The 26,347-nt window shown below is 43.0% G+C and overlaps 1 protein-coding gene across 6 annotated transcripts in view; it reads right to left on the bottom strand.

Moving 5' to 3' along the window:
* neo1a (neogenin 1a) overlaps positions 1-26,347 on the bottom strand; it is a 179,654-nt gene that overhangs the window by 52,208 nt on the left and 101,099 nt on the right. For all 6 annotated transcript variants that reach the window (XM_083993545.1, XM_083993546.1, XM_083993547.1 and 3 more), the window contains exons 5-7: positions 18,508-18,644; positions 4,531-4,685; positions 3,456-3,576 (exon numbers count right to left, since the gene is read on the bottom strand). In XM_083993545.1, coding sequence (XP_083849671.1) covers positions 3,456-3,576; positions 4,531-4,685; positions 18,508-18,644 — 413 coding nt within the window. The remainder of the gene's footprint in view (positions 1-3,455; positions 3,577-4,530; positions 4,686-18,507; positions 18,645-26,347) is intronic.

Below are 26,347 nucleotides of genomic sequence, written 5' to 3'. Positions count from 1 at the left end.
ACACACACACACACACACACACACACACACACACACCATTACAACATTTATAACATTTACATGACACTTAAAGATGTCATGTAACGTCATGTCATGTCAATGTTTTCGCTTTCGTCCGTCTTGCACTGGTCCAAGAATTTCATGCGTGCAGAGGCTCATGGGAAATGTAGTGTGAAAACACTTCGCTTTCCCCAACTCCAAACTAATTAGTACCTTAATTGGACAACTGAAGTGCATGTAAACACATTAGTCTGACTAATATCAGAGTTCTCCAACTCCTATTTAGACACCCAGATAATGTGATTGGAAATCGATTTTCTTCAGCATGTATTCACCTTAATCGGACTGAAACTGGACAATGCATGTGCACATGCTCCACAACAGTAGAGACGGCACCAAGTGGGGTAGAGAAGCCCCCGAACCCGGACAAGTAAAGAAAAAAAGTCAGCGCTGGTTTAGTGCTTCACACAGTGCGACCAGCGAGAGGTTGTGTTTTATTATTAAAAGAATTGGATCCTGTTCTCGGCCTGAAATGGCGGTCGCCCCCCCATGTAAACTGGGACAAGGACAGAAGTCCGATTAGACGCCAAAATCTAATTTTGAGCATAGCTTGATTAAGCTTGTAATGCATGTAAACGTAGTACTACTGTCAACTTCAAAGTCAGGTGTACTGACACAGAGCACTGAACATAACATGCCCAAAAACCCTGTACACATGCCAACAGCTGAACCTTTCCCATTCCAAACACCTACAAGTGGGAATCATGATCCGAGCTTCAATTAGCTGCAGCTGGCAGTGTCAAGATGCAAAGATTATGACCGCTAATGAATATTAGGAGGCCGCTGGGTTCAGGAGCAGTTCGACTCCATTGATTTCCCTGTTGGGGGAAGACAACTTCATCCCTGTGGCAAGTCCCAGGCTTATCTCCTCCTGGCCCCGTTTCAGGAGGATTCCAGACTGGCAGGTGTGAGCGGGATACCTGACTGAGGTACGCCACGCAGGAGGAGGCAAAGAGCAGGAGGAGTGTTTGTGAAGTGGACAAAGATGCCCAGCTGTGAGAAGAGGGGGGGCACAGGGGGAATATTCAGGTCAGCACAATTAACACAAAGCCCAGTGTGTTGGATTATCACAGAGAGCAGGTGGCCGTGAAAGACAAGGAGAGAGAAAGTGAGTGGAAGTGGTGAGAATGGTGGCAGATGGCTGTGGAGCTGTGTGTGTGTGTGTGTGTGTGTGTGTGTGTGTGTGTGTGTGTGTGTGTGTGTGTGTGTCCGAACTCATCAGCAGCACAGGAAGAAAGGGAGAAAGAATGAAGACAGTGAGTAGAGAGAGAGAGAGAGACGACTCTACTAGGTCTGAAAAAGATTGACTTCAGCCTCACATCACTGAGCCTCAGAGCACAAATGGCCGTAGAAAATTAGCTGATTTCAAACATGTTTTCATTGATTCACCATTTATAGTCACAAATTGCACCTTTGAGAGGGGAAATTACTTTTACTGACACAGCGCAACAAGCATTTGCGGGGAGACGCCGTACTGGGTGCGTCTGCATACGGATAAATCGTCAATAATGTCAGGAGGAGGAATAAACTGTGTCACTGCCACGTCGGTGATTTTCTCTGAGCCTCAGATTGGAGACGGGATAATAAACTGATGAATAAACAGGAAAATGGAAAACTTTCTGCTGGTGAGTGTGTTTGGATTAGTATTACCGTGACTGAGACAGATGCACACTCAGAAAAAGTAAGGAAAAGAAAGATTCTGTGTGATATTTATGGATTAAACAGAGATTAATTTCTTCAAAGCTCTGCTCAGGGGCAACCTCCGCGTGCAAGGGCAGCTGTCGGAGTAATTCACCCCATTTATCAACTCGCACTCACAAAAAAAAAAAAAAAAAAGAAGAAAGAAAAGAAAAGACTTGGGGCCATGTAAAGTGGCAAAACCCTCATCAATAGTGTCAAACACAAATACACAATGAGCTGCAGGTCATCATTATTTCTGACTTAATGTCCTCCAGTCAGAGGGGATGACACAGCTGGGGGGCCACCAGTTGGACACTGCTATGCTAATCCATAGCCACCTGCTTCAAGTGAGGGGGAGTTGACGCTTGATTCAATTTCGCCGTCTTCCTCAGCAAATTGGGAGAGTCTGAGTCAACACTGAAGTAGGGATTGTAATTTAATAGACACAAAAACACTCTGATTTCTGCTGTATTAAGTTCTGCCTTTATTCCCCTTGCTGTTTTATTATCCCACCAGTTTTACCTAGTTATTGTATTCACATTAGGCTTTGCAGTTAAATTGTATCTCACTTTTTTTTTTACCTTTTATTTCTTGTTGTTTTATGGAGAGTGTGTTTTTTTCACTAGCCTGTGGGTTAGACTATTATTATTACGACTGTACAAATGATTTCAAATCCAAGTTATATTACATTTTCTCCAAATGGTCAGAGGTAATGAAACCAGTCCACCCAGAACACTGGGATTTTCACATTTTCTTGTATTTTCAGGCACTTAGTTTTGGTGCTTCTAACCACTACCCTTGGTGTCTGGCTTTTGTTGTTCTCTGCACTCTGCAGCTCCGCTCTGGGAATTAGCATTCAAACCTCTCTTTTAGCTTTAAAGGGAATAGTACAACAAGAGAGTGCTGCAGCTACCCAGCGTATGGGCTCTTGTTTAGGTGCAGCTCCCTGCTGAAAGGAGGCCTTTGCAGGGCTGGGGAGGCTGCATCAAAGCGCAGGCGGGCGTTGTGTCATACAACCAAAAGTCCTCGCAACATTTCTGTAACACTAGACGTGGAATGGACCGTGTAGAAGACCGAGCATCGTTTGCCCCACATATACTTCAGTTCCCTCTGAGTCACCTCTGGTTTAACAAGATCCCAGTGGTTTCATTTCATTTTTTCTCCTCACACCTTCACAGATGTGCTCAGCCTCCAGAATGCATCAAGGTTTTTACAAATAAAGCAAACTATACAGAGAGCACAGGACCCACCCTTTTACTGAGCTAGCTTGGGTTTTTACAAGCGTTTGTTGTTAGAGTATTTCTGCAGAGATTGTTTTTAGTCTTTTATTGCTCAGCCCAAACAGAATACTGGGATTTTCTGAGCTACAAATCTGGATCTGCCATTGGACTTGATTGTAACATTTTAAGCTTTTAGGCATTTTACCAAAGATAAAACAGTGATTATCTCTTGTTAAGATCTGACAGCTCCAGTTCCCATGACTGGGATTCATAAGGTGTGTTGCTGCTGTATTACAAAATGTAGTAAATATTCAAATGGCTGTGAACAGATTTTTGTTTTTCCTCATGTTTGTCTGCCTGAGCAACACTGATCAGACATGGTTCATTTCAGAGTAGTTCCTGACATTGATTATTTAATCACTGCAGGATGTTCTTGTATGAAAAAATGAGACATCTGATTAGCTAACAAATGTGTGGTGTTGGAGAGTGGCGTACCGTGATCCAAGATGATGAGCTGGGCACTGGACTGGATGTTTCCGGCATCATTTTCCGCAAGGCACTGGTAGAAACCCTCATCTGACTTGACTAGACCCAGAACCTGCAGGTTATGCTCCTTCTACAGAGCAGAAGGGATGAGGAGGAAAGAGCAGTTAATATAACAAGTATCATTATTGAAAATGTAGGAATGTGCAACTTAAAGGGATAGTTCAGCATTTTGGCAAATTGGCCCATTGCCATAATCCCTATAGTCATAGCAGTAGGTCCGTTATCTTTAATTGTCGGTGCAAGCTATTTTTTACGGTGGAGCAGAGCCGTGAGCTGCTCAGAGCTACGCTACGGAGGCTCATGGGATTTCTTGGTTTCCCTCATCAAACTCATCAAATACACAATCCAACATCTCCACAACGCTCTGATGGACAAGTTGTGACCTGCACATTCACCACGCTATGAGATAATAACGCAACGTTACCAGACAGAGTTGTTTTAGAGGGAAATTCATGCAAAACTGCTGATGCGCGTTCCCGTCGGGGGCAGTTTTTGCAGTCTCTGTATTTACCTTGAAAACAACTCTGTCTGGTAACGTTGTGTTATTATCTCATAGCGTGGTGAATGTGCAGGTCACAACTTGTCCACCAGAGCGTTTTGGAGTTGTTGGATTGTGTATTTGATGAGTTTGATGAGGGAAACCAAGAAATCCCATTAGCCTCTGTAATACCCCTTTCCCACTGGACAAAAAACCTGTTTAAACCCGGTAACAATCGGCTTTTCGGGGCGGTGTCTGGCTCGGTTGGTGGAGTACCCGCCCCATGTGTTGAGGCTATGGTCCTCACTGCAGGCGACCCTGGTTTGAATCCCGCGCCGAGCGGCCCTATCCTACGTGACGTGTCGTCGACCCGCTAATTTCAGTGGGTAAACGGCTTAACATAGCTCTGAGCAGCTCCGCCGTTCTAAAAACAGTTTGCACCGACAATTAAAGGTAACGAACCTACTCCTAAAACTATAGGGATTATGGTAACGGGCCAATTTGCCAAAATGTTGAACTATCCCTTTAAGGGCCAAATAAACTTACAATTATCTTGAAGTAGTCGCTGGGGATGACAGCATCACCGTTCTTGACCCATTTGACAGTGGGAGCTGGAGACCCTGAAACTTCACACTCGAAAACAATGTCCATGGACTCGTGGGCGTAAATGTTGGCTGGTCGCTTGACAAACTGTGGGGGGACTGTGGAAAACAGATGAGACAGAGAAATCAGAGAAGTTGTTTTAACGGTTAAAGCAAATGGGCAAATAAGGGATGATGGGAAAATATGTGTAGGAATAATTCTTTTTTTTGTTCCAAAAGAAACCCAGTAACCAATTTGTCAAAATTAACCAGGCACTTAAAAAAAGCTCTGGTCTCTGCCTGGAATGATGAACAAGACCAGATGATTCCATATCTCTTCAACTGCCAGTTAAGGGTTAGGGTGGAAAAAGCAACAAACAATATCAACCAACAACCTCCCTTCACACAGCTCTGACCCCTTCAGCAGATGGCAACACTCAGGACTATTTGATAAAAAGGTTTCAATAAGCTCTGATCTTTCTTATTCAGGAAATGGGTGAGGAATAACAGCCGTTTTCTATCAGTGCGGCGCGTTAGCATGCTACACCGGCAGAGCCGAGCACTTGCAGATCTCCCCTTGTCCTGGTAATGAGGGCCAGAAAGGAGTTATTTGATCTGCTGCGGTGATACGGCTCCTCATCAATCTGTCCTGGAACAAGGTCAGCGGGAGCACCGGGCCCCGGCCCCGTCCTCGTCCTCTCTCTCTGGAATTGGACTGTACGTGTTGCAGGGGGGGAAGGTACAGTGTGTGTGTGTGTGTGTGTGTCTCTGCTGCCTCTGTGCTTTCCTCTGATAAGCGGGGACCTCGCTGACCACGGTTTAAATGACTGTATTGTTGGTGTGTCGCTGTGTGTCAAGCTTGGCCATCAGCCTCCCGGGCTCTGTGATAGCTAGTTATTAGCATTTATTTTGTGGCTATTCACACGAGCTGATTGGATATTAGCAGCAGCGAGTGGATCAGGTCTCTTTCTGGCTTTGTTCAGCTGACTAACAAGTTGTGGGGTCAAGTCCTCCTCGTGTGCCTGATGTAGCCGTGGCTAATTTATTTTAACGTGACATTTCTGGTTCACGGATTATCCTTCATGCTGGTAGGGTATGTGGTTAAAAGCAGCAAGAGAAATAAGACTCCCAAATTATAGATGATTGTAATTAAATCTGTTAAAAAGGAGCAATCCACTGTACACACATTTCTCAAACAATAATAACCTCATTACACCAAGAAGCGGTGCAATTACAGGACACATCGGTCTCCATGATGCGTTTTGTATTTTCCTGACCTTGAGGTGCACTTTCTCCATCTGTTTGGTATTTTCATACCCAACACAGAGCACATGGAGGAGGAAAGGAGGGAGGAGAGGCGGGAACTCACAGGGAGGACGACACAAAGCCCCTCCCACACGGAGCTCTGTCCACAGGGGTAACACACTTCCCCACAAGCAGTGATTTTAGTCTTTAGCAGATGCTGTTATAATTGCCAAAGGTAACACAGCGAGACTATGATTATCCTGTGTTTCTTTACAATTTCATAAAAGAAAGATCCACATCTTCCTCCGGAAAATCATGTAAACAGGATAATTATGGGTAATTATCAGTGTGTGCAATCATTTTAACAGCTTCAACGGGACAGCAGTGGCAGTTGTGATCGTGTGTGATGATAAATAAATACACTGAAGGATTTTTCAACATTATATGTCAGACATTTTTGAAAATGTGCAACAAGTGAATGTTTTTAGTTGGTGTTGGTTATAGACAGAGACCCGGGCTTTAATTTGATCCACTATTAACTGGAGTAGAAAAGATTTAACAACAAACTTAACAGAGTAGTTCCCTTTCAGGTTTGATGCTACAAAATGAAAACAGAATAAAATAAGAAAAAAAACTTGCAGCCCTTTGTGCAGTATCTTGTTTTTTTTCTTCTGTGTGACTTACAAATCCAGTTTTCCAGCAACACGATGTAACAGAATAGGTCAAATACAAAACACCTGAACACTGCCAAAGAAAACTTGTCTCATATTGCTTAATGAGTGTTTTTCCTGTGAGCTACACGGGCAAATACTGACGACTGAGCCGTGAATGGAAATGAGGATAGTGATGCTTGTGGACTGGATCACTGTATGATTGTCAAAACAGCTCAGACCCCTGCTCTGTGTGCTGGTGTACATACAGTATATGTGTCTGTGTATGTGTATCTATGTGTGTAGTGGTGTTCCCTGCAGGGGGATGTGTGAGCTGTGAATAATGTGTTTCACAGTGTGCTGTCCCCTGGATATTTGCCTCTAGTAGCTGTGTAGCAGAGGCAGGTGGAATCCTTGGTTCACTTTGGTGTGTCAGGGACACGCCATTGAAGCACCAGTGAATCTGTATGAGTGTGTGTCTGTGTGTGTGTGTGTGTGTGTGTGTGTGTGTGTGTGTGTGTGTGTGTGTGTGTGTGTGTGTGTGTGTGTGTGGCTGTCTGACTGCACCATGAGTGAATATGAATAATTTTAAAAACGTGCCTGGATACTTGTTTTACTCCATTAACACTGGTGGTGTGTGATGTACATGAATGTGTTTGCTTCCTTCCCTGCCGGCAGTATGTGTATGGGTGGATTTTGTTTGCATATCACATTAAGTGCATGTGTGTATGTATATGTAAGTGACTGCTTATGTATGAGAACATATGTTTCTGTAAGTGCATGCTGTCTCATTCTGTGCACCACTTCAAAATGATCAGTTCCCCTGGTTTTACTATTCATAGGTATGTGTTTGAGTAAAATTAACACTTTTGTTTCATTATATAACCTACTGACAAAATTTCTCCCAAATTGGAAATAAAAATATTGTCATTTAGAGCATTTATTTGCAGAAAATGGCAACAGGTCAAATTAACAATTGGTTCATATTCATTTTAAAACATCAAAACACAACTTTTTAAACTTAGGAAGAGTTTAGCAATCAACATTGGTGGAATAATCCCAATTTTTAATCGCAGCAGTGTTTTATTTATTTATTTATAATCTTTCTTCCTCATTAAATATGATTTGGTTGAGGTGATCAGCTAAGTAGAGTGAGGTGTGCTTGTGTTAGAGTTCAATAGACACTGGAATCGATGGCTGCCATACATGTAGAGAAGCTGATTTATTAAGAACATTTTGGAGTTGTCTCTTATTTTTTTCCAGAAATGTATATATAGATGTATATATATATATATATATATATATATATACACACACACACACACACACACACACCGTATATACACACTTGTGTGTGCGTGAGCATGCATGTGCAGAGCCCCCTGGTGAGGTTTGCTTGTGACAGATTTTGATGGTGTCTGGTGCCCTGTGGCTCTCTTTATCTCCCCCTCGCTCTCTCTGTTTCACCACTCAGTCGCCCATTTTTTCCCCGACTCTTAATCTTCCTATTGACCCCTTGCAGCTACGTCACAATTAGAACGTGACGCGAGAGGCGACACCATGACGGACGGCAGAAAGTGCTCAGTGATAATGTACTGTGTATGGGTGCCGTCCAACAATGTGGCTCGATCACTTCACACTACAACCTCACAGCATTATCACTTATTTTAAATAGAATATCTACTCATCCGTTGCAATATATGTTTGTTTTTTTTGTTATTCGCCGTAGAATATCTCAGTTTTCTGTGCTTTTTCCACTGCTAAGGAGCTAACGTCAGTCAGTGCCACACTCCCCATACAGCAGCTGCTGCTGTCTTTGCTGCTGCTGCTAACTACAGTTAACAGACCTGGAAATTAAAACCTGGTCCGACCCGTGGGTGTTGAAGACCTGACCCGACGTCTGTATAATTAGTGATCATTCTCTGATTAAAGCCGGCTGAAAAATAAAAGAAAACAGGAAGCCGTCTTCGTTGTAATCGCCGCGATCCGCCGGCGGCAACTACGTTGTGACGGTGCTACGTTTAATACGAGCGTTGGATGTGGGGAGCGTGCCTATGTTCCCACAGCCCTATGTTCCCTCAGCCCTATGTTCCCACTGGACTCTCTCTACCTATCTGGACTCTATCTACAGTATCTGGCCTGTCTAGCCTCTACCTGGTCTTTTTACTAAACTTAACCAACTCTTTTCTTCATTGCCTAAACCCAACCAATGGTGGGACCAAAGGGCTGTGGGAACATAGGGCCTAATTTTCAGTGACAACAAAAGTTAGAAATGTGGGAACATAAGGCTGTGGGAACATAGGGCTGTGGGAACATAGGAATGACCCCAGCTGGGGATAGCCACAGCATGTAGCTCAGCTAGTTAGCTGTTGTTAGCCACAGCATGTAGCTCAGCTAGTTAGCTTCAACTGTGTTTACATCGACTATACACTGTAGATAAACTAACTTATAATGGTATCGATAACGTGTCTGTATATCTTCACACTGGTCCTGTTGCTCATGTAACCCCGCTGCCAGCCACCAGCCCCTGGTTCTTAGCTCTAGCCCAGCAAGGAGTTGGTGCTTCAGACCAGTTTTAAGAACCAATAACCGGTTCTTAAGCGGTGGAAAAGCAAAGAACCGGTGCTAGTCAGGCTCTGGCTCCGAACCAGCACTCGAACCAGCTCAGTGGAAAAGGAGGGGAAACCCTACAACCCCGGTATGTCATAAAACTATAACGCGCCCATTCAATTACATTGACGTTCACTGTTCTTTTGCCGTCCATCATGGCGTCCGGAGCTATCGCGAGTGGAACGTGACGTCACGTGCAAGGGGTCAATAACTCCCTGTCTATCTCTCCATCTTCAGCCCCCCACCCCTTTCCTCTCTCCAACTGAGCAGACATGCACCATTTTCTCTAAATGGAGTTCAGATATTTGGAACCTATTGGACTGAGCAATGAGTAGAAACGCCTAAATGTACCAATAAAGCTTGTGGGGGTTGAGGCGGACGGAGTGGGGGAGAGAGTGACATGTGTGTAAGGGTGTGTGTGTGTGTGGTGGGGGAGACACTCAGTGCAACAACATGCTTGTGACCTCCTTTACCGTCTGTTTGCAGCACCAGGTGGACTTCATCACATTTGGAAAAGGGATGCAGAGAAGGATTTTTGCTGACTAATGCGGCAACAGAACTAAAACCCAATGTGTGACTCGCTGAAAAATTTCATCAGTGAAAAAAAACAAGGTACAGTATAGGACTGATGGAGTGACGCAATCCTTCATATGTCATCACATGGAGTTATAATGCACGTTGGAAGAAAAGAGGAAACCACTAGGGCTGAGTTTGGTTGCCAGAGGGGAACAGCCTTGGAAGTGTTACTAGATGCCAGCTGTCAGTCAACACAACCAGCACTGAAGTCACTATGAAAACAGCCACCTTTTGTTCCAAAAATAAGTGGGTCACTACCAGGACCATATAGCATAGCAACCAGCTATGTTTCTGACCACTAGCAGTGTAGTAAAGAAATGTTTGTATCATTCCTGACAACCTCAGGAAGCAGACATGGCAATAATGCTCTGTTAAAGGCTACAACGTGCAAAGAACAAGGTACGTTTCAACAAATATATAAAATATATAATATCTGACAGTGACTGAGCACATTTTCATTTATTTTATTTTTGTTTGTTTAAAATCCCTTTTTTTTTCTTCTTCTTATATACAAATACAAGTTGCTGGGAGGAGATGAGAGCTGTAAGGTTAAGTATAATGAAATAAAAATAGGGGACCCAGTTTTTAGGGGGGAGATGTGTCAGAGCTACTGTAAGGCCTCAGCCAGGGATTGCTGTGTTGTTGTTGTTGTTGTTGTTGTTTTTAGTATGTGTCTTCCTCAGTGTGGTATTGCCCTGGCAGGAACTGACCTCACCGTTGTCTCCACGTCTATGAAGCCTGTCCATCCACACAGTCCCCACTCCCTCTCTGCCCTGGCATCCAATTGTTTTGTTCTGTAGTTTAGTTTTGCTTCATTTTTGTATTATCTCATCTACCTGGCACTGCGTTTTTCTGTCCATTTCACTTGTTTCAAATTACTGCTGCTTTGTTTACTTTATCTTCTTTTATTGAAATCACTGCCTTAAAATCAATTTGTAAAATAAAACTGTTTTTGCTAAATTAATCCATGCTGTATTCTTCCCTCGATTGCTTTGGTCTTTGAACTGGACCATAGCAATACAATAAGAAAAATCAATATGGCAGGGCAGCTATAAATGGTTAAAGAGAGCATTGTTCGGAGCATATTTATTTGATTGGCAGGTGTCTCAACCTATCACTCTCTGCAGTAGCTCTTTAGCCGCTGCAGTGCCTGGCTTCAGCTCTAACACAAATTTGGATTTTCTGGATCCAGTAACACTGACTAAATATGGACTAAATATTTCCCTTTATAAACATATGGATGATGTCAGAGGATGCCAAGTCCATGTTTTCCTATAGTCTACAGTTCACAGGCACACAGATGCTCAGCTCCACCAGCTGGAATGCCTCTAAATGGACCGACTTGTGTTTGAACATAAATACCGCTCTTTAATGAAACAGAAATCCAACAGAGACAGAAAAGCAACAGAGGAAGTGCAGATACATAAAAGAGGGAGGAAAAAACATCAGGGCAAATACAAAGGAGGGAGAATAGCTGAAAGAAACTCCGATGCCAGTTCTTTGGAGCTGGTTTTATCTCTTTAGCTCGTGGCTTAGTAAAAGAAGCTTTAATGCAGACTTACACTGACTCCAGTGAACTGTTAAAAGAGGGCCACAAAAAGGTCATGTGTGTGTCTCACTGTGAGCTTGTTAAAACAAAACCTCATAGGATTCCTAAAGGGATTCTGGGCAGATTACTTCACTTAAACCTCCACTGACAGCTAGGAGTGAAGTGAATAGAGACATACTCCCAGTGAAAGGCCAGCCTCCATCTATTGAACCAGAAATAAAAAGTAAAATATCAAAATAAAAAAACCTGAAGAAAGCAATTGTTGCAGTCTAGGATCCAAATATGAAAGTCACGTTATTACTGTATGCTGCACGCTTGGCCAGAGTCCAGTTAGCTTCATAAAGTTAAACAATAGCTCTTGGGCAGGCAGGGTTTACTCTGAGGGCAAGTGGAGCTCGGACTGCACTAATTACCCATCCTGCTCATGCAAAGATAACAGCTTTACTCTTAATCCTGGCCAAAACAAACAAGTAAGATGCTCTGTGCCTGCTTTCCAAGTCATTGAGTAGAAAATAATGTCCCGTTATAGGCAGTCATAGGAGTTTAATCTGAGTGTTTTTTGTGGACTCTCTCTGATTATTTACTGGAGTTAAGTGGAAGCAGAGGCTTGAGATCGTGGAAGCAGAGGCTTGAGATCGTCCATGAGACACTGAAACAAAGCTGGTTTGATGGTTTGGTCCCGGCATATCGAGGAGTTCAAGGCACTTCCTCTGTGCGGTGTGTTCATTTTAGATCAGGAGCAACTCTAAACCTTCTACAGGATCAGTATTGAAAACACAGCACGATTCGATCATTCCCTTGTGTTGTATACTTGACACTCTTCTTTAAAATGCACTATTGATCCATCAATTATCATTAAGGAATCCCCGGCAATCTGGTGCATCACATGTAATGTGTCCTATAAACTTGACTATTGAGGTTAATTTGACTTAAATCCTGATACTCTAACAGTTCAGACCAGTTCTTATGACCAGATATAGGTGAATACATATTTATGTGAGGTACAGATAGATGATAACTTTTCCCTAGTTTCCCATAGTTCAACATTTTGGCAAACTGGCCCATTGCCATAATCCCATTGCAATAATCCCTATAGTTTTAGGAGTAGGTTCGTTACCTTTGTTACCTCATAGCGGGGTGAATGTGCAGGTCACAACTTGTCCACCAGAGCATTTTGCAGTTGTTGGATTGTGTATTTGATGAGTTTGATGAGGGAAACCAAGAAATCCCATTAGCCTCCGTAGTGTAGCTCTGAGCAGCTCACGACTCTGCTCCACCGTTGTAAAAATAGCTTGCACCGACAATTAAAGATAACGAACCTACTGCTATGACTATAGGGATTATGGCAATGGGCCAATTTGCCAAAATGTTGAACTATCCCTTTAAGATCATCTCCACCACAAAACCAAACAGAGGTTGAGTGATCTCCATTTTACAGTCACATGGGCTGAGTGATGCCGTTCAGAAGCTGCTATCTAATGAGTCAGGCCAAAGTGGATCAGCTTCCCCAGCAGAAGCAGCAACACACGGCTGACTCACACTGTGACTCTGGCAAAACACAACCCAAACACCAAAGAGGCGTACACAGTTGTTCATGTGTTCCTCATGTCATGCAGATGTGGCTTTATCTAAAATAAATATATGGCTGCTGATTCCCCACAGATGATTACAGATAGACACAAGAGAAGAGTCAGACACTGGTTAAGATAAACCCCCGTGAAAAAAAGGGAAAAGGTGTGTGACTGTGGGTGTTGCTCCTGCTGTTGTAAAAGCTAAATGGAAAGTTTCATGTTATTTCAGTCAGAATATCACTGTGACACTGGAGGGCGGGCAGGAAGGCGGTGTGCCGAAGTAAAAACAGACTAAAACATCCACCAGATCTGACAAAAGCCGCAATTCTTCCATGCGTCATTTGCAGCAAACTATTCCTGTCACTAGTGAGCAAAAATACTCTGAGCACAGTTTAGGGGGAAAAAAATCCTCTATGGGATTTTCTACTGATATGTCAACTGACTCTGCACAAACTTCGACTTTTGTTAGGTAGTGCTTTTTGTATTTTTGTTTTACCTTTGGCCTGATGAAACAATGTGAGCTGCTCAGAATATGTAGATGTGATACAATCAGTGGTTTATCTTTTAAACCGCTATTCTTGTTACAAAAGAGTAAAGAAGACGAAGGTGGAAGAAGTTCAAGCTGAGTGTAACTAGAGTTTTTTTTTTTTTTTTTTATGTTTCTATTTCTATAACAAGGTAAAACCATCCTGCTGTCTGTGGTCATAAATCTAGAGTCCTCAGCTCATAGGAAAGGCTTCAAAACTTTTACGGGGGGCAGGGATTTCCTGCATGGGAGCGCAAACAATTAAGTTGATGGCTTGATAGCATGAAGCCATGATAGATGAGGGCCACTAACTTGGAGCCCAATAAAACTGGAAGCATATATGTTTGTGGAGAAACTATTTCTGTCTTGCAAACACACACACACACATTCAGAGTTCAGGTCTGGGTGGTGCCTCACTCACACAAGACCATAATCAAAAGCTGCTGTCTCCTCTGGCTCCATTTTTCCTCTTGCCAGCTCTAATAGAGGGTGAGATGTCACAGTAAAGTCTCACTGAACAGAACATGCTCGCACAAATGTACAGTAATGTTACAGAGACATGGAAGTGTGTCAACACACAACTGTTGGCCCTGTGCAGGGCCAAGTACTGTAGATGCGAGTGGATGGATGAACTAAGCATAAACTATTAACGATCATGTTTACAGCCTGAAATCCTTCGAAACTACCAGGAGTCCTGTTGGAGTATGTAATGGAAAGTGTTCAGACCCCATGTGACCTTTAAGACCCTGTAACCCGGCCCCCTAGGTCCTGGAGCGACCAGGTGCTCTGTTGGACGACCAGCAGGAAAATGTGAAGAAACCTTCAAAATTAAACTTTGAAGTTTTCCAGTATTAGCTTCTCTACAGCATCAGGTAGTGCTGCTGTGTACTGAAATAAAGACTGTGTGGTGCTGGCACTTTAATTATATGTAATAATAACACTGCTCCAGGACGTGGATTGTTCATTTCCGACACCCACTGACTTCTCTCTTCTGTCTTCTGAAGCTTTTTGTATATTATTTCATGTGGGAAAGAGAGATTCCTGTTTGCTCCGTGGTTTTTGTTGTAGCGTTATAGCTAAGTCAAGACGTAAGGAGACAGGAGCATATCAGAGACACACCAGCTGTTAGGTCCAGGAAAACGTTGGTCTACTTTATTGTCATCATGACAACCCTAACATTCTAAAGTCTCCTAGCAGGATTGAAGCTGCGTTCACATGGAGTCCGGTAAACGGCAGACGGCATGCCGGTCTCCATGTTAGTGGACGAGAGGACGACGGTAAAACTTGGGGGAGCAAAAAATACCGTGGACGGCAACGGCAAACAGCAATGCTGTCCTGAGTTCAAATATTTTAACTTTTGCCGTCTGCCGCGACGGTAAATTCAACCGAACGTGATGTGTGAGTACAAGTATGTTGACGTTGCCATAGCAACATGGTGATGCGTCTTGCCGTTGTGCCGTGCCGTCGGACAGTTTGTTTGATTTTACCGTTCCGTCTGCCGTTTGCCGGACTCCATGTGAACGTAGCATTATAGTTTTGTCCACATATATGTGATTTACAGGCTCATTTAAAGGAGCTGTTGGTAAAGTTTGCTTATTACTACATAGTAATAAGTAAACAACGTTAGACAGTAGACTGTTGTGATTATAATACACCCTTTCAGGAGTAGGCTATAACTTCTTCAGGCAGATGCTACAGTGACTCAGTATCGGAAAGTGATGACGTGGTCTAACTGGGCTGGGCTAGCTGGTTAGCATGCTAACTTTATGACTAAAAGTGGTGGAAATAGATGGCTTTCCAACACTGGAAAGAGCCAGTGGCAGGTGAAGGAATGATGTCAAGTTTCATCTAGACTGGTAAGTAGAGATCTTATAATGTCAATGTTGGCTAATTTTGCAATATTAAAATTTACAAATATCTTCTGTATCGGTTGTTTGCTATGAAGACCTGCCATGATGAAGTCTTACTCTCCTGAAAGAGACCTACGGCGTCATTCATCTGTCTAGACTTTACTGGAGCACTCATCCAAATGTGTAGCAGGTACATGGTCAGAGGAAATCCTCATATCAAGGCTCATTGTAGTGCACATCTCTCCCATAGTAACTAGTATAAGGTTCTCATTAGCCCAGTTTACTGTTGAGGTACCTTGAAACACAGTTTCTTGCAAACATTACTCAAACAACCGGAAATAGTGTATTTATTTGTGAGGTATTATCAGTGCGGTACTCACTGAGCTGCAGCAGGAAGATGTATGTTAGCAACAATATATCAACAATATAGCATACTTCACAGTGTCTGTGCTGATTATAAAAAAAAACTAAAAAAAACATGACAACACTGCAACTCATTTTTGTGTTTCCAAAAAAAGAAAGCTCCAGGGCAGAGAGGAATAAGATGCAGCAGTTTGTATAAGATCACTGATAGAAAATAAAAGTCTAATAACTAAATCCAAGGAGGCTCCAGTTAACTCAAGTGTTTCAATACAATTTGAGTCTGGAAATCATGAACAAGTGAATTAGTTTACTGACTGCATACAGGTGTATGGAGTGAGTGCATAATTGACCTGGTGTGGCATCATTTTGTATGCATGCCTGTGTGATTGTGTGTGTGTGATTGTGTGTGTGTGTGTGTGTGTGTGTGTGTGTGTGTGTGTGTGTGTGTGTGTGTGTGTGTGTGTGTGTGTGTGTGTGTACGCACACCTGCTGTAAACCCCATGCATTTCTCCCTTCACAGATAAGCACCAGCTGCATCACAAACCCTCCAGCTATCTCCAGGCGAAAACCAAACAGTGTTTTACCACATCAAATCCCCGCCTGGCTCCCTGCACCTTTTCCTAAGCAGAAACCATTCAGTGTTTACCAAAAGCTACTGACCGTAAACTCACAATTTCTCCTTGTTACTCCAGCAAAAGATGCCCTACGGTGTTTTAGAAGGAGCCTATCATATACAATGTTTTGTATAGATTCATACCACATTGATTTGTATTAGTGTCTTTCACAGGTGTAACTGCTTCTTGGGCGAATCAATTGACCTTTAAAGTGTCACCTCTGTTGTCAAGGGAGCAAATCAATGCCACAATCTGGTTTCTTCATAAATCTGGTGGAATCAAATGCAATTAGTCCTATGAACCTACAGCATGGGAACTAATTAGATTATTTCTTTGTGTTTCAATGACTGATGTCTTTCAACAATATCTCAGGAGTGCTGATCAATCCTGTGCAGTCTCGTCACATTGGAGGGAAAGGGGAGGTGGGCTGCCAGGGGTCAGGTCACAGACATGAAGGATTTCAGAAAGAATTCAGCGAAAAGACCTGAAGACTGAAAACGAGTGAAGTCAGATGTCCTCCTGTGACCTGATCCGATTTTCCATTACTGTCTCCTTTAATCACAGTGAGCGACGGGGAATGATGAAAGGGTGGTGGAGGGGCGACGGAGAGATGAAGGGATTTGGGAAGGGAAGTATGGAGTCATAGCATGATGTGGGTGTGTGTGAAATGCAATGAACCCGAGAATGAGCCTCGGGGTGTTTCCCCATTCTAAAGTTATTTCACACCAAATCCTGTTGACTTGCTTCACCTGGGAAAAGCACACTAATACACAGGAGACATCTGTGCTCCTGTGTATTTTTGCCTCACCAACACTGTGTCTGTGTGTTTAAGATATTAAATATCTACTGAAATGATTTTACTTACACCAGAAACACTACTGGTAATTGATCAATCACTTAAAAGGATCAATGCCATTTGAGAAACCAACTGAAAAACAGCCAGACATATTTGTGTGTCAATATGAGGGGTGACATGTCAGCTTTTATCTGAACTCTAAACACTGTCTCTCTGATATCAAGCACTTTTTTGATTTATTGGTTGGATTATTTTTAAATTTCACAGGTCGAGCTGTTATGTGACTGAAATTAACTCCTGTACTTAAATTTGCTGCTTCACAGTTTGGGCTAAAATGAAGGTAGATCATTTGTAAAATACTTTGCCTTCCCAAAATAATGAAAAATCAACAATATGATGCAGTATCATTACCTTAACAGGCTTGTTCATAATTTCTGATGTGTTTTGCACAAATTAATTAGATATTAGACAGCTATTACCTCAAATTCTAACATTTTCTTTTATGCTTTATTTGTTAAAAATTGGTATTTCATAGCAAGTGCTGAGTTTTTATTTATTTATTTTTTTATAGATCTTATTACGGACAAGTCTTAAACAAATTAAGTTCCTTCTGTCAGACTGGGACTTTGAAAGTGAAGATTAGTCAGCATTCATTTGGGAATTAGCAGCTGTTTCATGTGAAAGTGTGATAATTGATACAAAAATGAAGTCTCATATTCCAGGATGTCTACAATTCAAATTTGCTCATTAGCGCTGAATTTTTGAGTGATAAATACTACAGCATCAGCAGCCCTGTTTCCTCACAGAACTGACCTAGTAAGAGATGAAGAATGAGTGTGTACACTGCCAATCATTTGCAGTTCTAAATTATAGATTGCTATAATTACAAGACAATTGGTTGCAGACATAGATACAAGAATGTGTAGTGTTGCTGTAATGTAGCAGGGAGCAAAACATATTGTGACTAATTTTGCAACAGCTAGGAAAACACACAACCCTGTTTCCATCACACTGATGTGCTGCATGTGCATCTTCTCAGTGTGTCGTCTGGTAACTACTGCCAGCTTTTCTTTCGGCATCTTCTAATTCTAGTGTTTGTCTAGTTTTTGTTTTTTGTTTTCTTTTTCTTTTTCCTGCCAGGGATGTGTGAAGCTCCACTCTTTCTGTTCTTCCTGTGAGGGGTTGAGTTATGTGAAACAGCAGATATAAACAGACGCTCCATGTGTTGGGTACGTCAGTGTTGAATCTGCTGCTCCCAGAGAACGCGGCTCCCGTGTTCCTCTCATGGTGTGCAGCACATCTCAATAAGGCTGCCACACTGAGTTTCTACACCTAATCCTCATGTAAGAAACACACCTTGTTCATTTTGTTTCAAAAGAAATCGTTACTTGCTCTGTTTCGGGGCATTTAATAAGAATAATAAAAACAGAATTAGATAGAATAAAATACAAGAGAAATCAGGTGAAAATCAACAGTTTTAAGTGGCGGAGAAGGCAGGAGGATCAGAGTCAGAGTTCAGACCTGCAGTGACTCAGCTCCACTCCACTCTCTACTGCATCCTCACCCACTATCTCTCACTGTCATATCTGTACCTTGTACTGTGAGCTGGGCCTGCGCTTCAATGGTGGCATTAGAGTTGTCCGCCATGCAGGTGTAGACGCCGGCATCCTCCTCTGTGAGATTGGAGATCTGGAGACTGCCTCCTCCCAGGACCTCCACACGACCCTCGCTGCATCGGAAGGAAACAGAGAGGTGGGGGTAGAAAATTAGTTGGATCTGACAATTAATAAGTGTTTGGTTTCTTTTAATATCCAGCGCTAATGACCTTTATCTGGGGCTTTGCTAAGTGTAACACTGTCAACATCTCACGCAGGAGCCCTCAGGCTGCTGGCTGTGTAGCAGCATCCGCACAGAGCTCAACTTTAAGCCTCAGTATCTTTTTTCCCCCAACCAGACATATTAAATATGTAAAAAGTCGCTACAATCCATTTCCATGAAGAACATTTCCCATCCTACTTCTTCAGATAACTGTGTGGTAAAGGTTGCAGCCTCTGGAGCTCCATGTTCCCCTACTGACCTCAGGTTGACTCCGTCTTTGCTGCTTTTGCTCCGTCACCTCATACCAACTCTCTGAATAAATAAAACATACTAAAAGCCAAGTCAGCCCCTCTGAAAAGAATGTCATTTGCAATTCTTCTCACAGTCATGATTCATAAATAGTCTGTATATGGAGATCTGGTTGTAATAATACTGGAGAGTCAAATAGAGGCGAATCCAACATAGCTCTTAGTCACCCTTCTTACTGTGGCAATCAGTACTATTTGGGGAATAAAAGTCATAAATCATTGTATATGTTCCATATGTATACGTATGTATGGACAGATGCCAAAATGTTTTATTCAGTACGCATCAGCTTTGATTATACAGAGAGTTCTGGTCTTATTGAAGCGGCAGCTGGGGCATGTAGCGTGTACACTGTCATTACCACAGTCGTTACATTGACTTGACAAATGTTTTCATTTTCTTTCATCAGCTCTTAATTAACTGCAGTGACATGCAGCTAAAGAATAGAAATGCAGAGATCTCTAACATCAAGGAGCAGCAATCCTGCCGTCAAGAACTTCTGTTTCTCCTCATCCAGGATCATCAGGGGCTAAACCCAAAGCTAAACTTCCTTTTATCAGAAGGTTAAGGAAATCACCAACAGCCAATTTTCCTTTTCTCATGAAGGCTCCAAGTACTATTCACCAAGGTGTTGTGTATCAGTGAATAATAATTTACACACCACCACACCAAGTGGCAGGAGACAGGACTAACACTCTGAAAAATTAATAACCAGAGCAACAACCAGGTCCTGCTTTCCAACAAGTATTTCAGACAGTACAATCATAAATATTTATTATTCTACAGTGTTCACACCTAATCTAGATCACTGCATATCTATTTGTATAGCCTCTCTCTGAACCAGTGACCCTCCACCGTTTAAACAGTCCCAACTTTGATTTTCTCCAGAAGGCCCGGGGGGGGGGGGGGGGAGGGGGGGGGGGGGGGGGGGGGGGGGCAGGCTGTGGCCAAGCTCTGGCTTGATTCAACAACCAGTGGAGCATTTGGAGCATGTGGAGGCTGAGAGAAAAAAGAAATCAATAGCTTTAAGAGAGAACTCTGCATTCACAAAGAGAAACAGAGAGACTGGGAGAAAAAAGCAGGAGCAGCGGGTCGGCTGGAGGAGGAGGAAAAATCCAAAAGCAAGGCCACAGCAAAAGCGAGATGCAGCGAAGATGGTTTCTGTGTGAGGATACACGCCGAGGTACGAAGAGGACCGAGGAAAAAAACAACCCTGAGCTGCAGGCTGATGTGGTTTTAAACAAACGGCTGACTAGCTAGAGCTTCCACATGAGCTGCTTTTTCTCTCTCCCTCACCAGCTCTGGGTTTTTGGCAGCACTGGCCTTTGAGACCATCTGCCTGTCTGTCTGTGCTGGAGTGGAGCATTCGAGTGGCACTCGACCTGCTGTCACCAAAACGACATCACTGTTTCACTCATGCTGTAAGGATAAAACAGACTATTAACTTGAGCGCCGGCCATATCCATTTAACGGTTTCAACAGTTGCAGTTTTAGGTTACCTGCACTCACCATCCTGGCACAGATCAGGACTTTAGTGCCTGTAAATGGGAAACTGGAAGATGGACAGCTTCAACACAGTTGCAGATGTGCTGCTTTATAGAGGCTTTATACCAGTGTTTTTCAACCTTGGGGTCGGGAGGACCCCATGTGGGGTCGCCTGGAATGTCGATAAAAAAATTATTGATAAAAATGTTTTTTTTAACTAATTATTATTCTTTAAAAACACCACACAATCTTAAACAACTGTATTCTATACTTTCACTGTCTCTAATATAAATCGAGTTCAAATAAAATGCAGCATATAAAAATATCTGAGCTGGTGTATCTTGAGTCACGGCCGCGATCATGTGACTGCACGTGGTCGCCAGAAATGTATGATATCAAAATGGGGTCACGAGGCACAAAAGGTTGGGAACCACTGCTTTATACTCTTTTTTTGCACCAGTGGTAATGGACTGTAATACCGTCCCTATTAAAAATCTGACACAAAAAGCCCGAGTTCGGTGTGTAATAATTCACCAGGCTGTGACAGGCTAATGCATGGTTGCCATAGTAAACACATGACCCATCTTTCTAACTTCACTTCTATTATGAGCTTCATAAATTTTAATCATCATGATTATCTAGATTAAGAGTATTTATTTGAGATGGTGCAAAGTTGCCAACAGTTTCTACTGCTGCAGTCACACTACATCAATTCTGCGGTAATAATTTAAATGACGGCAAACCTGTAATTACAGGAACCCGGTGCTCAGCCGTTTTTAGCACAAATGTGAGCGGCATGACACCTGTTGTCGAATGCAGCCCAGAGGTTGGGGGGGGTTATGAAGTCAGGTAAAGAGAGCCATGTAAACCGGCTCCAACTGACAGGGAACACAGTCTAACCCCGGGGTCTCCACGTCAGTCAAAAAAAGGTGTATTTAACAGCACAGTGGGTCGCTCCTGACACAAGTACACTGTGTAAGAGAGAAAACAGACAGAGTGTTCCCGCCCGGGTCTTCAAAGTGAAAAAAAAAAAGGCAACATAAAGAGGGCTGAAGCCTTTTCCTTTGAGTCCATGACGTAACATGGAAAAAGTAAAAATGCCAAATGTCTTGCTGTACATTGATTACTTCCTTTGTGCATTACACAGTGTGGCTGATTCTGGCGGGAGGCCTCCTCTCGCAGTTAGTCTCCCCAGGACAGCTATTCAGATTCTCTGGCCTTTAGCGCAGCGGGCGTCATAAAAAGGGCATGACGGCTCGCTCTTGTACTGGAAAGAGGAACATACAGCACATATCAAAACCACCAGGCAATTTTTTTTTACTCAGAGAGCGAGTCAATCTTAGCTCTAAGTGGCCTGTGTTACTGGGAGGGAGGGAGGGAGGGAGGGAGGGAGGGAGGGAGACAAGGCAAAATGGTTCAAAGACACCTTGCGCTCTCTCTACTCGTGGTCATTTAAATGAAGACGAGGCGTCCGCTGTAACAGCGTGACATCCTGTACATGAGCTGCGGGCCCTTAGCGGGAGATGCTGCTAATTAAAACTGCATTATGTGTATTCACCTACAAAGAGCTGTTAAATTAGCACCCTATTTCCACTGTCACTTGTTCTTTTTATCTTGTCACCAAACAACAAAGGCACACATGCGCGCACACAGACACTACACTACATGTAATAGGAAGATGTGACTGTAGAAGTAAATGAGTCACACAGAACAGGTGCATTGGAGCTAATTGGCTTTGGTCTTTTTAAAAAACAGGTTTAGTTTGACTGTTTTTACTAATTCCAGCTCAAAAGGATGCAGCTTTCCAAATTGTCTGTTGGGACTAATGTGACAATGTATGGAAGCCCAAAAGGTTCATACATACATACATTTTATTTCCTCCATTTTCTCGTGATAACAAGATAATTAATTTGAGAGATGATGAATTAAACGTGATAAGGCCTGAGATTTCCATCACATGTGACATGTCATGCTGACTGACACAAAACAAAACACAAACAAACAGAGAACTAGGCTTAAAGGGATAGTTCAATATTTTGGCAAATTGGCCCATTGCCATAATCCCTATAGTCATAGCAGTAGGTTCGTTACCTTTAATTGTCCGTGCAAGCTATTTTTAGAACGGCGGAGCAGAGCCGCGAGCTGCTCAGAGCTACGCTACGGAGGCTCATGGGATTTCTTGGTTTCCCTCATCAAACTCATCAAATACACAATCCAACAACTCCAAAATGTTGAACTATCCCTTTAACGTTACCTACATTGGTGTTCAAGGAGATGTCAGACAGCATGACATGTCACGTGTGATGGAAATCTCAGGCCTATGACATTTCATTAATTATCTCGTTATCATGAGAAAACAGAGGAAATAAAATGTATGTATGTACTGTATGACCCTTTAAGGCTTCCGTAACAATGTTATACAGTATAATTTCATTATCCTAACACCACAGATGAAACATATCAGTTTAGACATTTTTTGTCAGTTTAGACATGTTGTTTGGAGCAGCATCATCCTTCCTCTGCTCCTCTCCAGTGAGCAGCTCCAGTAAAGGTGTTGACAACGTCCTGTCAACATGCAGAGGTCTCCTACACAATTTGTCCCCTGTCCTGCCACTCAGCTTTGAAGGCTGCGGCAGCCACACAGACCTCAGAGAAGGGCTCTGGGCAGTGGAGGGGGGGGCACATTTGGTATGTGTGAGTGGTGACTCAGCCTTCCATAACAGACTGGTGGCAAGGTCAGTACACCTGGGTGAGGGGAGGCTGCAAATCACAGGAGAGCTGAAGAACTGTGGGCAGCGCAATCTGCTGTCACAGAGCAATCAGTAGCGCTCTGACAGCGGTCGGGCACAGGTCGTACTAGCTGCAGCACCGGGGAGAGGCAGGTGGAATCACAACTGTCACAACAATAAGAAAATAGCATCTATTATTAATGCGTAGAGTGGCAATCTGTTAAAGGGACAACGAGGAGTTTTGGAAAAGCGAAGTGTTTCCACACTACATTTATGAGCCTCCACACCGTGAAATTCTTTGACCGGCGCAAGACAGACTCATGTTTTCATTCATCAAGAATTAAAGTCAGAGGTTGGAAGACGATCACATACCGTCGTATTTCCCACCATAAACGGAGATTCGGCGGTGTTATTCTCATGACTCGCCACGAAACCAAAAGTAAAGAAACGCTGGTCGGCTCGACCAGCATTTCCACCACCACTAATAAAAATAACAATAGAGACAAAACAATATATTTATCGAAAATGGGCCCATTAAAGCAGAAGTGAGTGATCCGGTCATTTTCGCTAATGCTGCGTTCCAGGCAGGCTTTTGAAATCATAAATTACAGCTTCAAGTCACAACTTACGACTTTGTAGCGTTCCAGGCAACCCACTCGTGTTTTTCCGACCTGTTTTACCGGTGAAAGTCACTATAACGGCCACTCGTAACGTCCGACCCGTGAAATCGTACCAGTACGTCTTTTTGTACAGTCTATGTACCAGATCGAACTGGTACGACTTCACAGGTCGGAAAAAAACGAGTTTCCTTGAACGCACCATAACAGTCCTCGTCCCTACGTCGCCACATTCACGGCGTCCCTTGGCTGCACACACAGCCCTGCATGCCGTTCTCTCTCCTCATTGGATAAAAACTGTAGGATACGATAAATGTTTTCTCCTCGACTCAGAGCAGAGCAGAGTGACTGACAGACCCGTGTTTCAGTCCAAACACTCTATGTAAGTGATTGCTGTCGGAAGATATAACTATTTAAGACTTATATTAACACAAATATATCACTTACTTCTGCTTTAACAAGTGGGTAACGTAGATTCATCCACATTAACGTGAGACTTTTTTATAACCAAATAGAAACTCCTCATTGTCCCTTAAACTTCTTCCTTTTTTACTTTTCTTATTTTTCTTTGTTCAGACTACATTTAGCACCACGCCTCCCCATCCCTGGTTTTTTCTCTCTCTCTACCTGTCCACCATATCTCCCTGCGCCATCAGGCACCATGAATGCAAACTGCTGCTCTGTTCCAGGTGTTTGTGGTTTAAAGTGAACGCAAATTGAACTTCCCCCTCTTGACCAGAACATAATCATAACAGTTCCATGAATTTGAATCGTGTTCAAGGTGCGCGCAGAGAGGAGTGGGATTTCATTTTACAGCCACAGAGGCCAGACGGCGGACAGGAATGATTTGTCCTGCTTCCAAAACACAACTTTTTTTTTTTTTTTACCTTTTACCTATTCCTGGTCAGATATGAGCTGAGGTACAAAGGGAAACTAATGTGAGAGACAAAAGAGGGAGGAGAGAAGCCAGAGCAGCCAGGGAAAATAAAGAAATAAGTAAACAAAGATGAATTAATGTGAGAAACAACCTGGTGCCAACAACATAATCTGGGGTTTCTTAAGTGACTCAGCCATGAAAACATTTTTGCTTTCCTCTGGCTCGCACTGGAAAGCTACAGGATCCTGGAAGAAAAACAACTCCTGCATACCTGACTTTATATGCTTTTTCCTCCCCAAGAACAAACTGATGGTTTGATTAGGGCGCTACAATGAAGCTAGCGGCCCATACCTTACATAAGAGACTTTATATAAGACAGCTCCCCGGGTCGCTTGAAACCACATGAACCCCAGGACGCCCCATGCTGCGTCACAGCTACAGATCTACAGTGTTAAAGCGAATTGTAAAACCTTTAAATAGGACACCGTGTCTGGAGAAGTGTTAGGTTGCAGGAGAGATGTTTTTTTACTGTGAGGGGACAAAGTGCAAGTCCAGGCCATCAGTGAACAAAGCCCTGTGTTATCAGTTCTATTACAACTAATGATACAGGTAGAATTAACTCCTACTTTGTATTTTAGAACAAACAAACAAACTGACTTTAGCCTAAGCCAGGAGCCGGTAACCAATCTATTCCTCTGATCCTCAATTCCTACTTTAAAATAGAAATAAAAAATAAAATAAAAACAGAGGATATGACAGAAAACATGCTTTGAAGAGAGCCACTGAGATGTTCTGGAGACTGAGGGACATCCATAAAAGGAGACTTCTCATGCTCCGCTGCCAGAAAACCATGTTGCTTGTCTTGTTTTCTCTGGAACACATGCCAGCAAAGCTACTCCATTACCCTAACCCACCGCTGCTGTATCCATCTATCACTTCACCAGCGCTGGAGGAATTTTGAGTTCCTCGGCAGAAGCGTAACCTCCCGTGTATCAGAGAGAATATGATGTGCTGGATGTGCCAGACTCTCTGAACAGGGGAAACAAGCAGCAGGATAGGTGAAGTTTCTGCTCACATTCACATGGAGCTCAAATCGACACCTCTTTGAAAGATTTACCAAAAAGCTGAATATTATGAATCTTATAAATGAAGAATAGCAAGGCAGAGCTGAAGCACTAGACTCCATTACACTGTGCAGATTTCATCCAGGGTATTAAACTCACATAACCCCGAACTATGATCCTATATCCTCCTTAAAACTAAGCTTGGCAGAAGAAATTGTAATCTGTGGTTTTCGTCGTCTGAATCAATGTCTTCCAATGACATCTGAAACTCTGAACTCTATCATTTGCTGCTGCTGCGTGAGTCAGAGTTGAGCACAAAGCAGACCATTTGCCATTAACCTCATTAATAGTTGCTCTGAAGAAAGGAGCAGGAGAAAATCATAGGCCATTAACACTGGTAGGTTTCATCTCCGTCAGCCTTCACTTAGAGGCTGAAAGGTTAAGTTGCAGCCACTCGTAGTTTTTATTGCCTGCGGCCGTTCACCGATCTCTTTGAAAGCAACATGTAAAGACCAGGGCGATACGGAACGCCGCAA

The sequence above is a fragment of the Trachurus trachurus genome, assembly GCF_905171665.1.
Source record: "Trachurus trachurus genome assembly, chromosome: 3".
NCBI lineage: Eukaryota > Metazoa > Chordata > Actinopteri > Carangiformes > Carangidae > Trachurus > Trachurus trachurus.
This window is presented reverse-complemented; position numbering and strand designations above follow the sequence as displayed.